The sequence below is a fragment of the Podarcis bocagei genome (assembly GCF_964188305.1).
Source record: "Podarcis bocagei genome assembly, chromosome: 6".
Taxonomy (NCBI): Eukaryota; Metazoa; Chordata; class Lepidosauria; order Squamata; family Lacertidae; genus Podarcis; species Podarcis bocagei.
The window spans coordinates 79,023,912-79,040,689 of NC_138130.1; the positions used below are offsets into that span (position 1 = coordinate 79,023,912).

The 16,778-nt window shown below is 41.4% G+C and overlaps 1 protein-coding gene and 1 long non-coding RNA gene across 5 annotated transcripts in view; one reads left to right on the forward strand and one right to left on the reverse strand.

The window, feature by feature from the left end:
* Nucleotides 1-16,778, forward strand: part of DCLK1 (doublecortin like kinase 1) — a 200,507-nt gene that overhangs the window by 15,740 nt on the left and 167,989 nt on the right. For all 4 annotated transcript variants that reach the window (XM_081197936.1, XM_081197933.1, XM_081197934.1 and 1 more), the window contains exon 3: nucleotides 3,628-3,974. In XM_081197936.1, the coding sequence (XP_081054062.1) occupies nucleotides 3,628-3,974 (347 nt within the window). The remainder of the gene's footprint in view (nucleotides 1-3,627; nucleotides 3,975-16,778) is intronic.
* Nucleotides 14,442-16,505, reverse strand: LOC308588882. The gene is made up of 3 exons (XR_014008964.1): nucleotides 16,438-16,505; nucleotides 14,891-14,962; nucleotides 14,442-14,771 (listed from the first exon to the last, which is right to left on the reverse strand). It is a non-coding gene; the product is annotated as an uncharacterized lncRNA (long non-coding RNA).

Genomic DNA, 16,778 nt, shown 5'->3' on the forward strand with positions numbered 1-16,778 from the left:
GTCTCTCATGAGTGAAAGGTAGATAGAGTCTTCTAAATCTCTACGAGCTATTAATATTCTAATCAAAACATGACACTTGATTAGCAACTGTTAAATGGTTTGTTTGTTTCCTCCCACCTTGGGAGAATCTTCTGTGCAACAGTTGACTAGTAGTACAATTATTCAGCCTACTTTCTTGCCAGACTTTTCTTATCAATTGAGATTTTTCTTCTCCTGCGTTGTCATTTAGATGACAGGATATTTTTACTTTGATATCTAGCAGACCTTGCTTGGAAGTGAAGCATTTACATGCTGCAAAATATGACTCGTATAGTTTGCTCCTAGGCACAATTCAAAGTGACATTGATGATTTCTGAATGCCCTAAACAACTTGGGTCCTGCATACCTTAGGGGAAAACACTACTTACGTGAGCCCTTTAAAACTGACAGGGGATGGCCTACTGGAAACATCATCCATGTGTCAGTTAAGATCAGGAAGGGGTGTGCAATGAAGCATTCTTAGTGATGGCTCTAAAAATTATGGAAGTTCTTCCCAAGGGAGAGCCATGGACTGTCTTTTATCCAATGCTTTACAGAAGGACTAGCTTCCAGTTAGACTCAGTTTCTGGTGTGGCTTTTATCTGTTTGCTTTAGAGGTGGTGGCTGCCAGCATAGGGGACCAAACCAGCACTTGGTACCAGTGGAACCACAGTAGAATTAGACTGTAAGAACCCTCACTAGTTCAAATAACTGCACAAACCTAATGGGGATAATTTGTTGATTCAAAATATATTGGCACTCCTTTTTTAGTGGCTTTTGAATACTGCTGTTTAGTCACTTCAACAATGCTAATTAGGCTGCTGCAAAAAGTATTTCTGTCTTTCAGACTTACAGTGGTACCTCGGGTTACAAACCTCAGGTTACAAACACTTCGGGTTACAGACTCTGCTAACCTGGAAGTAGTACCTCGGGTTAAGAACTTTACCTCAGGATGAGAACAGAAATCGGACACCAGTGGCGTAGCGGCAGCGGGAGGCCCCATTAGCTAAACTGGTACCTCAGGTTAAGAACGGTTTCAGGTTAAGAACGGACCTCCGGAAGGAATTAAGTTCATAACCAGAGGTACCACTGTATTTGTCAGTGACCAGTAAAAAAAAAGAAAAAGAAAGAAAGAACTGTCTGATGGTACATAAAATATAATGGGTCAAAATGAGTTCTCCTCCCCTGCACCAGTACACTAAAAGTATTGGTAAAGCACTTTTAAGAAAGCACTACCGACAAAAACAAGAAATGGTATTTCCAAATCAATGAAATCCGTGGATGACTCATTTTGCATACAAAGAAGGGAGCACTTATGTGGTTTTTGACCTTGTGGCAATTGAATTGTTGGGGCTAAAAATGCTGGATAGAGACACAGATAAAAGAGAATATGTCCTGTTTGATCATTCTTGGATCATTACTACAGTTCATCACTTGGCCTTCATGTTGTGCAAGGCTTTCACCAGAATAAACTGGATATTAAAAGGAGCTTAACATTGCCTTCCAAAAATAGAGCTCTCTATTAGAACTAAAAAAAAATTAGGGGGGAAGTTTTCTGTCAATCCTATATTAATTAGAAAAGTATTTCCCGCTGGTAAGGTTTATTTTGCTTGCCGTATGTTTTCTGGTATTTCTGTAGTAGAGTTTGGAAGAGATACCAATGCTGTCGCTCTTCTTCACATAGCGCACTGCAATATTGATACTCTTGGATCTAGTGTGGTGTAGAGAGGCTCACTGGGTGGACTTGGGGCAGTCCCTGCCTAACCTACCTCGCAGGATTGTTGTGGGGTTTAAATGAGAAGGGAGAGAATCATGTATGCCACCTTGAGCTCCTTGAAAAAAAAGGTGGGATAGAAATGCAACAAATAAATAATAGCTAATAATTAAAAAATTCTTCATGGGAGCCAGCTCCTAAACATTAACAACTTACACCATTGTTTCAACAGGAAGGTGTGTGCAAGTGTATGTTACCATTATAAAATATGTATTATTGTTTATCTTTGCATATATTAGGATAGACATTAAAAAACAAACAAGCCCAAGGCAGCAGTGCCTTCTGTTTGTTCATACTAGTCTTTATTTAGCTTAAGGCTTGGCTTGTAGCGCTTTCCTTTCTCTCCTTTAAAATCAGTTTTATATTTTAAGAGTAACAATTTAAAGGAACCAATTATGTCTTCTCAGATAACATTGGCTGCATTCACACAGCATGATAAGCTGTGGTTTATGTTATGGTTTTATATACTACTTTTTGGCCCAAAGACCCCCCTGCCCCAAAGTGATGACTGATAAATGCAAGTCAATCGAAACAATATAAAATAGCAAAACCACAAAATACCCACCCAGTTGCACTAGATGTATGTTTGTGAGGTGTGTTCATGTTTTCACCATGGACACAGTGCATTCCACCTCCTAGGTTAACTCATGGCACAATGGTTTTGCCAAGAACTTGTAGATCACTCTACCTTCACTCCTCCCTGCAAGTAGATCACTTCCACATTACTTCTCCCTGCTAGTGAGTGGGAACAGCAAACCATGACAGTTGGCTTACCATTAAATGTAAACTGGGGATTGTCTTTTGTTCTGCTCCAAAGCAAACCATGGTTGGTAAGCCAGGAACAAACATTGACTTCAGATTGTAGTTCATTTAGAGCAAAACGAAGCGTAATCCCTGGTTTGGATATGGCACTCAGTCAAGGATCATAGTTCGTTGCTTCTAATGGAAAATAGTTAAGGCAGGAGTGATCTGCTTGTTCACAGTAAACCATTAACTATGGCATGTGAACACAGCCAATGTGTTTAATATTGAAGGTTGCATATTATGCATGGCTATTCCATAACTGCATCTTCTAGAGAAGGTTTCCAGGGGCTTATAGTTCTCTCCCAGACATTCTCCTCCTGAAATCTTAGAGTTCCTCAGATTCTGGAGTATATGTGGTGGATGCTCCTAATTTTCTTATTCAAAACCTCCAGGAGTTTTGAAACAATTCTCTTTCTTTCTTTCTTTCTTTCTTATTGAATTTATATACCACCTTATACCCGGAGGTCTCAGGACAGTTCACATAACAATCAGGGTAGTTTATTTATTATAAAAAGGAAATGCCTCTGAGACATAGGAAGTAGTAGTTGTTAGGGGAAAAACTGGGGCCTAATTTGAATAGTAGAATGTCTGGCATCTGGTGGCTTTTGTGTTGTGCTCCGGAATCGGCCCCTCCCTTTGTGTGTTCAGTTAAGTTTCATTAGAGAGACCAACTGTCATTTTTGTTCTTGCCTCATGTTGTTTTAGTTTCTCTCAGACAGTATGTTATTATGTTACAGTTTTCTTTATTATTAAAGCTTTGTTTGACATGTATGTGAGCTGCTTACTTTGCTGAAAGAAAAGAAACTCTGCTGAAGAATGGTGGAATATCCTAAACTGTGTGAGTGAGGGGATATTCCCAGTCTGGCAGGAGGACTGATTTTATTAATCATCCCACTCTCTGCAACAGTTGTATGCCTACATCTTCTGCTTAGGTTGCCATAAGTAAAATGGAGAGTGCTCACTCTAAAAGATGTAAATGTCGCAACAGGAAATGACATTTGAGCTAATGATCTGCACCTTCTTTTTCTTAGGAGAGAGCTATGTGTGTGGTTCGATAGAGCCCTTCAAGAAGCTGGAGTACACAAAGAATGTAAATCCCAATTGGTCAGTGAATGTGAAAACCACCTCCGCTGCCCGCACAGTGGCCTCTCTTGCCTCGGCCAAAGGAAGCCCTTCAGACCAGAAGGAGAACAAGGATTTCATTAGGCCTAAACTGGTCACAATCATCAGGAGTGGTGTGAAGCCCCGTAAAGCAGTCCGGATTCTGCTTAACAAGAAGACAGCGCATTCATTTGAGCAGGTTCTCACTGATATCACTGATGCCATCAAGCTGGATTCCGGAGTAGTTAAGCGCCTGTACACACTGGATGGGAAACAGGTAAGAGAATAGCTTAAGCTACCTTATTAAACAACAACCTCACAAAAGTCTAGCTAGATCTGGTGGCTCTTTTGATGAAAACTCCCTTTTCTCTGCCCAAAGATCTTGCAACCTTGATGTAATAAGGACCTAAGCTATATTTAATTTAACACCTTGCAAAATTCTATACCTCACAAAGTAGTTATTGTTAACTTTAGTCTTTAAATTTAGTTATTTTCAGAATTCAGATACATAAATAACAAAATATTACATTTCTAAAGCATACAATTTCATACCTTGTTATAAAAAAATCAAGTTATAAAACATGTTTATGTGTTTTTAAGTTTAAAACAATAAAAAATAGCAATACTCAGTTGAATTTAATTACTGAATTACTATTTTAGTGTGTGTGTGTGTGTGTGTGTGTGTGTGTGTGTGTTATAAAATGCAATAAAAGCTCAACATATTTCAAGAACTGCTTAAGCAGCAACCATAAAATATTTTCTCAAGTGTTTTATGCTGTATTATGTCATCTATGAGACAACTGCCAGTGTAGACATTATCAACAGTATGAACGTTACTTCTATTTGGGGAAAAGTCCCCCTTCTACCTCTTGTACTGGGCTCCTTTTCATTCTATAGTTCTGAACACGTTTGCCTTTTCTTTCTCCAGCTGTGCCATATTCCCAGGTAGGGGAAAATGTAGTGTTCTCTCTCTCTCTCTCTCTCTCTCTCTCACACACACACACACAATATTCCTGTAGTACAGAAAGATCCTAGAGGCAGACTTGGGAGTAAGGACTGAATCAACTGCTGAGCATTGTCTCTTTGATTGGTTGGGGCTCCATGCTTCAGTCCACCACAGACTTTTCACTTGGGATAACAGGAAATGTAGACTGTTGGTAGGGAATGGTTCCCCCTGCCTTTTTCGTTTTGGGCTTGTACCAAGATTTTAGATATGTCAAGAACCATCTGTGGGGAACACAGATCTAACCCTTCTGTATCCCCCATTTTTATCAAATCACTTTGGCAACTGGCTAGCACCTCTGGACCACACATAGTCCAATCAAACCAATTACAGTGATGGTGGCTCCTGATATTCCCTACTAGAGTGTACAAATTTAACAATATTTTATAATGGTGGTGGTAGTGGTGGTGATGATGATGTAAGCATTGTCATAAGAGCTGATGCATCACTGATCTCCAGCAGTGTTACTGATGGTTTCTCAGATTAATGCCAGGGCAGACACAGTGTCATGAAACATATTAGCCGCTCTGGGGTGGTATTTAACTAAGTTTAACTCAGAATAGACCCACTGCAATTAATAAGCCTAACTCAGCCATGTTCATTGATTTCAGTGGGTCTACTCTGAGTAAAATTTAGTTGGATCTTTGGCTGAAAGGGTGGGGATACAAATTTAATAGTTTGCTGATATCAGAACAAATGTCAGTTCCTCGCTTTAGACCTTCACTTGCTAGTATATGCAGTGCTGGATAAGGTTTTCTCTCTCCTCATTGAGCATCAATGAGTTGCAGGTTACTGAAAAGCTCTCTGGCTAATATGAGTTAGAAATTCCATATGTAATAATATAATAATTACGACTGTTGTGTGAGGGTTGTCTCTGTCCCATTTGCTATTGGTTTGGTTTGTCAGATATATTTTGAATAACTGGCATGGGGGCTAAGGACCAATCCAAGCACATTTCCCATTCCCAATGTAGAGACCACAAAAAATAACAATTCTGCATGGCAGTGCCACAGAAGAGCCTAGTCTTGTGAAGTGGCAACAATCAAGAACATGACCAAAGCATGAAACTCTCAGGAGAAATTGCTATCAGAGGTCTTTGTCTTTGTCATAGAAGCAACCCCACCTGCAAGAGTTTCATAGATGAAGGGGTTGTGCTGATTTGCTTCTGATAAGGATTCCAGGACTCCACTCAACTGAAATGGCAAATTCCAGTTCTTTATTACCCTAACTTAACTGAGATTTAGATAGTTGCAGCAACTGACTTCCTAAATGTCTAAAAATAAAATTGACACACATCTGTTTTCCACCTCAAAAGTTCAAACACAACTCTTCACCCATGTGGATGCTTCCCATGCTGATCCCTTCCAACTCTACAACTCTATGATTCTGTGATGGTCAGTGGTTAGTGCTAAACCAGAAGGGAACTCCAAGAGCTTCCTGTAATGTTCTCCATAACCTGCACTGGGATTTCGGCAGCATTTCCCATCAACTTCAGCGTAAGCACTGTGATTATGGCCCCAATTGCCTAATGACCGTGCATTGGAAGTAGTCTGCATTTTCTCATTTCTCACCGAGGGAGAACTAACCAGAGTTTATTTGCAGACAAGACAGCAGGCTTCAGTAATTCCAAGGGGATGACTTTGGATCAATGTGGTGACTGCATTTGATTTGTAAGAGCTTTGGAAACTTTGTGTCTACTGGAGCTGCTGCAAGACAATTCTCCTGATGCATGTCTTCCTCTCTTGCTAATTGTATTCTGTTGAAGTGGCTGGGTCTGCTGCCTAACCTTAGCAGGCAAGGGAGGTGGGAGTGTTGCACCCCTTTGTCTTGAACAGAGACCACTATGTCTGGTGAGTAAACAAAGCTGCTTAGCAAGCAGAAACATCACTCAGCGATTTTGCACTCAGCGGGAATAACCTGTTGGTCAGCTCTGCGTGTGTGTATGTGTGTATAAGGGAAGCCATTGATTTCCATCTGACTTAAGCAATTGATGTTCCATTTACATTGCCAGAGCCCTTTTCTTCTTGGTGGCATTTGAAGTAGAAGGATGGATTTATTTACTTTTTTGTCGCTTACTAAGTTCCTTGCTGAGTGTGATTAAAGGGAGGAAATCCATGATAAATCCAAAAGTTTGTTCCGCTTGTGCTTGTGGATAAATTCCCATCTGTGGCTCCTGCAGGGCATCCAGAAAATTCCAAATTCCCTGCTCTGAGTGGCTAAGCCTTAATTGGAGATTTCTTAGATCGGACTTTTAAAACCTTAAAGCCTTATTGACTGGAAAATGTAATTTTGTTTTTTGAGGATCAGAGGATAAAGCTCTTCTAGTACAATCAATCTCCTTGTGAAACAGAGATTTGAGTGAAAACTTTTCAGTTTAAGTATTGAAATATTGCCACCCCTCTTTGCTGCAGGTCACATGGAAGTCAATGTAACCTTTTATTGCCCAGTTCCAGTCTTATTGAGAACAACATACTCACCCCACCTCTCTCCCCAGGCAATACTTTAAACAGTATGATATTCTTAAATTTTCCAACTTTGCTGAAGTGTTATTGGCTAACCTGTGTTTGACCTTGTCCTGTGCCTCTCTCATGTGCTCATGAGATTCCACTAGGCTATTTTGATGGAATCTAAGGGGTCAGGAGTAGTTGGTAAGATTATGTGAACAAATACACCATTAACGGCTTCCACAATCCCTGTGGAGGTGTGCTTGGTGGCACCTTTGTTATATGTCATCATATGCTGAAGACACACCTCTTTACCTGGCACACCTCCCCACTTATGTGAGGGGTTATGTTTTGGCATCCTGCGTGTATAAGTGAAAATCATGTAAGTGAAAATAACGTAAATGTCCTCTCTGCCACTCTCTCTCCAATCCAGATAAAAAATACTGTACCAAAAAAGATCCACAACTGGAATTGAATCTCTGGGGCTGGCGGGCTGGCAGTAACCTGCCCTGGGACTTCCTTATATTTATCATATCCAATCTTTTCCCCTAACTGGGATTTCACCACATGGTGAAGGGTGGTTAAGAAATCAATCAATCAATCAATCAATCAATCAATCAATCAAACAACAACAACCATACCTGTAAGTAGTAGTCATGGATATATTGGGTCAACAGGATGCAACTTAGCATTTCTTCTGATACACATTCTGATTTGCTGTATGTTTTATCTTCTCTTGTTAGGTCTATGGAGTCCACATTAGGGAGACTCTGAGGGAAAAAAACCTTGGCAGCAATGTCAATGTTGATGGGCCCCTTCCATTTGTGAGCCATGATGCATTTGCTTCCTGTACTTCCCCTTAAAAGGGGCCTGCTCCAATATTAGTAAAAGATGAGTTCTAAATTACACTTTTTCATATTTGCTCTAAAACTAATGTATGGTATGAGATCTTTTGTATCTGTGTATTCCCTTCCCCCCACCTACATAATTTATTCTGATTGTCCTGGCCTTTGGCTAAACTTATTGATTGACTGAATTTATTATGATTATTTTTTTTTTACATATGGTACATATTCCGCCCCCCCTGGTTTGCTTCTACTACAGAACCCCACAAAGCCTCTTTGAAGGTTAATGCATTTGCTACAGGGATATTTTTCCTCCTTGATGAAATTTTGGCTTCTGAGACTTTTAATCAGGATTTTCAGCAGGAACAAGTCCTTGAAGTTCAGATACTGGAGGAAATATTCCTTGAGGACTGTGGTTTTACAGTAGCCCACAGTCCTTCATGCACAGGAAGAAGGGCATAAAGAGGGAGTATGAAATTGGCAGGGAGGGGGAAGTTCACAACTATGGAGAATGTGGCAGAAGGTCACAGCATTTTCAAGACTGGTGGAGGAGGATAAGACTTTGAAAGAAGAGTTCAGTATAAACTCCTTAGAATGAGTTGGTCTTCCCAACTCTCTCTCTCTCTCTCTCTGGAGGATTTGCTCTTTCTCTGTTAAGTGCTGCATCTTGGAAGCTTCAAGTATTCAGAATTCCTTTAAGGCTTTAGGGCTTAACGATATAAGGATATTTACTCATCAAGTGAGAGTCAAACCTCAGTTTGAACTATTCTTAATTATCTTTTGACTTGGGTTAAGCAATCATTTTTCTTAAAGCTGATAGACTGGAAGGACCCAGAGGAAAATAATGGACCAGTAAGTCAAGTCTTTGATTAAAAGGATAGAAGGCACCATTGATCACTTTACAAACACATCTGGCCCAGATCCTCACCGTAGAAATAGCAGGCCTCTCTTAAATGTGGGCTCATTCCATTTATGTGATCTCCAGGTGCAATAGCAATGCCTTTATTTCTTTCTGTCACCAGTCAATCATTCAAGTTATTGGCTGTCCTTCAGGGCCAGGGCAGCATATAACCGAAGATCAATATAAGAAATAAAACTCAGAATAAACACGGTACAAAAATCGTAAAAGCATCAGCCATAAAATCAGTAGCATTGACGACATCCATCAGAGAGCCATCAGATGATAAATTTAAACCAGCTGCAAAACGTAATGGAATGTCTGATCAAATAAAGGGCTGTGTCCATTGTTCTCTGGCAGCTGGCGCAAGTGCTCTTGTACTACTGGATGCACAACAGAAGAATCCGACACAACATTTGTGCTAGCAGAAACTCATTGTGCAACAGACTGTGCAGTCTATTGCACAAAGAAGTTATCAGCAACCTGCTTATGTGTTCTCTTGTTCCATAATGTTCCATTGGAGCAAAATAATTAACCCGTGGAAGAAGAAGACCACTAAGTGACTCTATCTTAGTGCTACTCTGGATACAACCCAAAGTTTCTACCCAGCTTCAGAAGGACACTGATGCTGGTGCCAGAGGAGTTTTTCCACAGAGATCATTCTGTATGTAACATATTGTGATTGAGAGAGCCCTCTCCCTGATTGCTGTCCTTCAGATGGTAAGGTGATATGGAAGACCCTTCTTTGCTCTCTAACTTCAGGTGGTAGCGTGACACACAGGAAAGCCGCTGAACAATGCAGTGTACAAGTAGGCTGCGATGGTAGCATAGTATTTTAATATTCTTTTGGAAGCCGCCCAGAGTGGCTGGGGAAACCCAGCCAGATGGGCGGGGTATAAATAATAAATTATTATTATTATTATTATTATTATTATTGAAGGGTGGTGGTGGGCCTACATAGCCAAATAAATGAAAATAACTAAGTCCTAGGCCAGTAGTGGAACCTTTTTCAGATGGAGAGTCTCACTTCCTTTGGGGGGAATTTTTCAGGAGCTACATGCCAGTGGTTGATAGGGCTAGAGACAAGTGGGTGGATAAGTGGGTGTGACTTCAATATAAACCAGAGGTTTATACATACACCACTCTCCACTCAGGCAAGCCATGGTTAAGCATGCCACATTCCAGCCAGATAAAAGTCCTGAAAAAGAGTGTGGAGCAGAATTGACCTGGCACAGGGCATGGCCTAGCAATAGTCCTGAAGGTGTGAGAAAGAGCCCTGAAAGACCGCATTTAACCCCTGGACCTGAGGTTCCCCACCCTTGTCATAAGCCATTCGGGTCGGGTAGATTACAACCAGCACATTTAAAACAATCTTGCCTGATTTACTTGCAGGGAATACTGGTGAAACATATTCCTTATACCAACTGAAAATAGTTGCTAGGTTACTAATGGAGAGTTCTGAGAAATCTTCAGGGACAGTGTCATGTAAATGTATTGCAGTGACCCAATCAAGAAGTTACGAGGCATGGGAAACTCTGTCCCTTGCCGCGACCCAGTATCCAGCAGTGATCTGAATGCAGGGTTGGCAGCTGCATCCGGTGGGAAGCCAGGTCAGGGTCAGGGCTGAGAGCTGAATGCAGAAGACAGGGAGACCATTGTGCCTGAGGAGGTTAGACGAGAATTTCCAGAAGAACCTACCAGGCCCTATGGGCCCGCAGCCTGAACCCTCGTGGACACCTTTCCCTGAGTCTGAAGAACAAAATACCTCCTACTGCACACCACTAGTCCAGCAGTGCTGGGAGTGCACCAGAAGGGAGGCTATGGAACAAGGAGGAGAACCTGCCTTCAGGGCAGAGGGTTGGACCTTTAAGGCTCTGAAGTTCTCTCGAGGGAGTAGAGCCTGGAGGAAGTAGTCTGGATGCAGAGGATAAAATGCTCCCAACCTTCCTTTGAGCAAATGGCTCACTTGGAGCTGTCCATGGTTCTGCAGCTACCTTGTCAGTTGCAGCATCGTATCAGCACATGGCAGCCATATTCAGGACATAGTCAGCAGGTCTCCAGCAACAGGAAGTGGACAGTTGCTTTAGAACACAGCATCGGATGACTAGTGTATTTGCCAGGAGACTACTCCTTTTAGAAGCAAATCTATAGCTGTAGCTATAGCTGTTACTTCCATTCCTTGAAGTTTAGTATGCAGACTTTCTGTCAGCTAGGTAAGTATTCTGTTGAGCTTACTGTCCTGTGTAGCTAGACTATTACAGTTCACTTGCTGGGGAAGAAATACGCTTGTAATATTTTATGTGTCTCTCGGGATCATTCACAGGAGCCAGCATCTGACTGGAAAATGTAATGTTAATTGGCAAAGAGACTGTAAGATACTGTTCTTAATCATGTTTGCAGCTTTTTAATAGCCTATAGTTAGTTTTCAGAGCAATTTATTCTTTTAAAAAAAGAAATAATGCCACTTTTTGGAGAGGGAATGATTTTTCCAAGTGATGTCTAATACATGTAAGTTTTCTTTTTTAAAAAAATAAATAGAAAACATGCAGCCTGCCTTTTGGCTAAAGGGGTCTCTGTAGAAAACCAGCTACAGAATTGAATCAATAGTCAAATACCCTTTGCAACAATATTCTTGATTAATTAGAAAAAGCAGGCGTGGGTGCATGCCATAATACTGGGACTGTGATGGAAAAGGTCTTACTTCTAAACCTAACCTCTATGCCACATGGCACCTAAATCAGGGCCTCCCTGGCCATTTAGGGCTTTGAATGGGCTCAGAAATGAACTCTCAGCTGGTGTAGCTGGTTCAGAACAGACAATACTTGTGTGGACACGATCCCACCAAGGTACAAGCAGTAGGATTTTGTACCAGCTGAAGTTTCTGAAGAGTTTTCAGATATCGGTACACACATCACCAGTGCATAAATGACAGTGTCTGAGTCTCACTCTTCCAGAAGTAGGTGTTATTGAATCCAAAAACAGCTGCAGAATGGGCATCCAGGAATAATGGGACTTCCCAGTGTTTTGCTCTGCCTGTCCCATGTACGACGAGCTGCTTTTTGGACAGAAGTCATGGGTGTGTCCTCAATGCAATGAGCTCATGTCTCTCTGAGAACAAGTTTGTTCCCTTGAGACCAAGGTAATGGACCTAGAAAAGCTAGGAGAGGCAGAGGGGTTTGTGGACGAGGCCTTTGGGGATGTTGTAATGGTGTCCCACTCCCAAATCTATTTTTATGTTATCAGTCTTGTGTCCTATAGCACCCCTAAACTATAAATCGCATCTGGACAAATGCAGTCTTGTCCACAATGGAGGTTTTGTTCTATGTTGTATAGCTGTAATCAACACTGGACCTTGAACTATAATAAAGGCTACTTAATCTGGTAAATGCCTTTCATCTTCAGGCAGAAGAATTTCAGGAGAAACATTGTAGCCCAGTGGTAGAGCATCTGGTTTGCATGTAGAAGTTTTGGACCCTTGCACCCCCAAATAAGGCTGGGAGAGACCCCTGTCTGAAACCCCAGAAAGCTATTGTCAGTCAGTGCAAACAATACAGAGCTGTATGGCCCAATAGTCTGCCTCTGGGTAAGGCAGTGCGGTCCTATGTTCCCATTTCTCAACATTGGTAGAAATGTTTAGTCAGCTCCAAAGCATGAAAACTCAAATGTATGTGATTTGTTCTCCCCTGGAGGGTTATATTCCCAGTGTCAGCAGGAGTTTATGGCTTGGACATGCTTGTTGAAAGCAATCTGACATGGTAATTGCTAAGAGATGGAGGTCAATTAAAAGACAATTTTACTTTGTCAGCTTGATATTGCTGCTTTTACCAACTTGCCTGCAGTCTGAACTTTAGAGTGCTTCGGGAATCCCTTACCATTGTGGCTGTTTTGTTTCATCTTGGACATCTCCAGGAAGGAACAGCACAATTATATCAACTGTTTCTTTTGCCATACCAGTTATTGTGATGATTATAGAGTAAATGGCTACAGCCAGTTGGGGGGAGGGGGTTGTGGCCAGCTTGCAAACATGGCTAGCATGATATAGGTAAAAGTAAAGGGACCCCTGACCATTAGGTCCAGTCATGGCCGACTCTGGGGTTGCGGCACTCATTTTGCTTTACTGGCCAAGGGAGCCGGCGTACAGCTTCCGGGTCATGTGGCCAGCATGACTAAGCCGCTTCTGGCGAACCAGAGCAGCGCACGGAAATGCCATTTACCTTCCCGCCGGAGTGGTACCTATTTATCTACTTGCACTTTGCCGTGCTTTCAAACTGCTAGGTTGACAGGAGCAGGGACCGAGCAACGGGAGCTCACCCCGTCACAGGGATTCGAACCGCTGACCTTCCGATCGGCAAGTCCTAGGCTCTGTGGTTTAGCAATAAAATAACAGTAGTTTCCAAGCAGCCAGATCTAATTGGGTGTATTGTGTCCTATTCTGGGTACTGCACTTTAAGGTGGATGTTGATAAATTGGAACAGGTTTAGGAGCACTGTGGAAATTACCAGGGATATTGAAAACAATTCCAGTGATGAAAGATTGGAGGAACTGGTATTTCTAGCCTGGAGAATAGAAGACTAGTGTGTGTGTGTTTGCTTTCTTCAAACATCAGAGGGGCTATCACACAGAAGAGGGCCAATACAGTGGTACCTTGCTAGATGAATGGCTTGGCTCCCGAAAAATTGGCTCCTGAACACTGCATACCCGGATGTGAGTGTTCTGGTTTGCGAACGTTTTTCAGAAGCTGAATGTCTGATGTGGCTTCCGATTGAGTGCAGGAAGCTCCTGTAGCCAATTGGAAGCCGTGCCTTGGTTTTCCAATGGTTTTGGGAGTTGAACAGACTCCTGGAATGGATTACCGGTAAGTTCGAGAACCAAGGTACCACTTTACTCATTATTGGCTGCCCAGAAAGGAAATCTTGTACCTCTTGTACACAAAGCATGTGATTTACTACTGAGACATCTCCTTTTTGGAATTCCACTACTACTTGAGAGATGGTGGCATAGGCCGAAAGTTCTGTATTTGTATAGACATTTGTCAAAACAAAGAAACCCACAGTAAGGTAAAGCAACTTTCCATAGACCCAGCATTAGCCCCATTTAAGAAGGGAAATATTTTGTTGTTGTAAAAAAATGACTAGAAGGGTGTGTGTGTGTGTGTGTGTGTGTGTGTGTGTGTGGCTTCTTCTGCTGTTGCTTTCTTTCATACTTTTTATAAATGTCTTTCACATTTCCTTGGCAACACAGTTGTCTTCATTGGTTGCTAAGGAACTAGCTTCTTTAGCACAAAGAACTGCAAGGTTGCTGCTGCTACCCAAGGATTTGATTCCTGGCACTGGTAGACAGTGGAAGATTTTCATATTGCTTCAGATGAGGTCCTCATATTAACAAACCTTATTTTTTTATTTTTTAAAAACTGCTTCCAAATCACCACCCTTCCTTAAAAAATGTAAGGTGTCACAAATTAATCATGCTGCAAATCTATATAACTTGCATAATAAGCAGTAGTTATACAATAGAAATAAATTCTGCGGCCAAAAATGGCTGTGTGTATGCAGAAGAGGAGGTTGGTGGTGCTTGAGAGAATCTCATTTCTGAAAGAATGCTGAAGTGGTATAGCATTATTATATTTATTTTGCAGTGTTAATACATAGGCTATAACAAGCATAGCTCAGATTTTACTGTGAGCTGGTGTCAAAGCTAGCATGCTTCCTAGCCATTGAATTAATTGGCCTGTTTTATTTTGGAAGTAAGCAGAGGAAAGCATTGTTGCTCTAAACGAGGCAAAATTACTTGGGGCTGATTAAGCATTGCCAGTTGACACTTTACAAAAATAACAGTGGAAGGTTTTTCCACGTTCCTTTCAGATGAGGTTCCTGTATTTGGCAGCCTGAAAATAAACAAAATGTGATATTTAAAATAAATAAGTAGCATGTATCAAGTATAATGGGCTATCTTGGAATAAAATGTTGGCTTGCTTTCATCATTTGGGATTACCATGAAATTTACCTCTTGCTCACTGACGTATTCCTTATAATAAACTTGCAGGGGGTTGGAAGGAGAAGCTATAATCCGGGTCATCTTAGTAAACAGAAATGTAAAATTAGCAGCTGTGGGCCATGCATGTCACTATGTATTTTCAGTGATTTAACTTAATTCCAGTGTACTTCTGGCAAAGGAAGTCAAAATTTAAAATAAATTTCTTCCATTTTGTATTGGAATAATAAAAATGAACCTATATGAGAGCGCAACTCATGAAGAGCAGCCAATACATACTGTTATGAGGGGTGTGTATGTGTGTTTTTAATTGACTGGCTGAAATAAAATGTCAGTATTTTGTTGCTACTGAAGCAGTTTAGCTGAAGAAGCCATTTTGAATGGGTGTCCATGTATGTGAAACGATAAGGATGAAGCTGTCTTTCTTTGGAGAAGAATAAATATTTTGGTATGCGTACATATCTGCCTTGGTTTCCCACTATCTGTACTGATGTCCTGCAGTCATGTCCTGAGAACTTTGTTAGACTAGGGGCTGCACTTGATCTGCTCACCCCCATCACTCCACATTAATACCCTAGAGCAGCCTTTGTCAACCCTGGGGCATCAGACGCTGTTGGACTGCAACCCCCTTCATTCCTAATCAGTGGTCAGAGATGATGGGAGCTGTGGTCCAACAACATCTGACAACCCACGGTTGAGAAAGGCTGTCCTAGAGGCTTCCCTTCCTATCCCATGCAATTGCTAAGCTCCCCTTTCTCCTTCCTAACCCCATTTCTGGAGCTACTTCTGTCTTCTGTTCTGCAGCCCTGCATTATGGCATCATCTCCTCCTATTGCGTAACCCCTTTTGTATCTCCACTCTCATCTTTACCCCCATTCCTAGGCCTCCTATTCCTTCCTCTCTTTTTTTGGTAACCACCACCAATTCTTATCTTCAACCCTTTCCTCCACCCTCCTCCTCCTTCCTTTTTCACCTCCCCCTTACACATGGAACCCCCCCCCCCATTCTGTGTTTCCTCCTGCCTCCTATTCAGCAGCCTTTTTTTTTGAACACATACCTGTGACAATATGTAACTTTGAGAAGAGTGGAAATTTAAGAACAGGTCTGCCAGTTGGTTTATTCAGCTGGAGAAGGCTATATGAGGGTGGGCTTGTTAATAAAATAGCTATTCTAAATTACTACAATGAATCTGGAACTTCATGTTGAAGACAGCACATGGTACCAGATGGGAGCTGCATGGTGACAGCTTTAGCTTTTTATTATATAGAGAAGAATATATAAATACATTCAGTTTTCATCCTCTCTGCTACAGCCAGATCATGGCTTGGTTACTGCAAATTTCTGTGTTGCCCCCTCTCTTCTTTTTGGTAATTTCCTCTCACCTGTGTCCCAACAGTTTAACTGCCAGAATTTTGATGTTATTTGTACTGTTGTCCTTCTATTGTTAATTCAAGGTTGGTTTATTCCCCCTCTATACTCATACCAATATCTCTTCACTTCTAATATATTTCTGATTGTTCCTTCCAACCTTTGTCTGGTAGAAGACAAAAATCATTTACTTTTCTTGTCTCCTGCATCCTGTGATGTGCTTCCTTGAATCCCTAGATGGGTTTCATATCCCTCTCTGCATCCAGAGCACTTACAGCTATTGTAGAAAGCTAGCTTCCACAGATTGCCAACTTTGCAGGGAGATTTTAATCTGAAAAAATGGAGCAGTGGGTAAGAATTAAACATTTCAAAATAGACTCATCCCCCTCTCTGTCACCATTTACTAGCATGAAAAAGCACGACTCTGTGTGATCTTGACTGTATCTTCTCATAACGTCTAGCTTAGTTCTTTTAATTTGGCCTTTGTGAATTAGGCAATGCTGGTTTGTGCCTCAATGGACTGCTGAGAGAA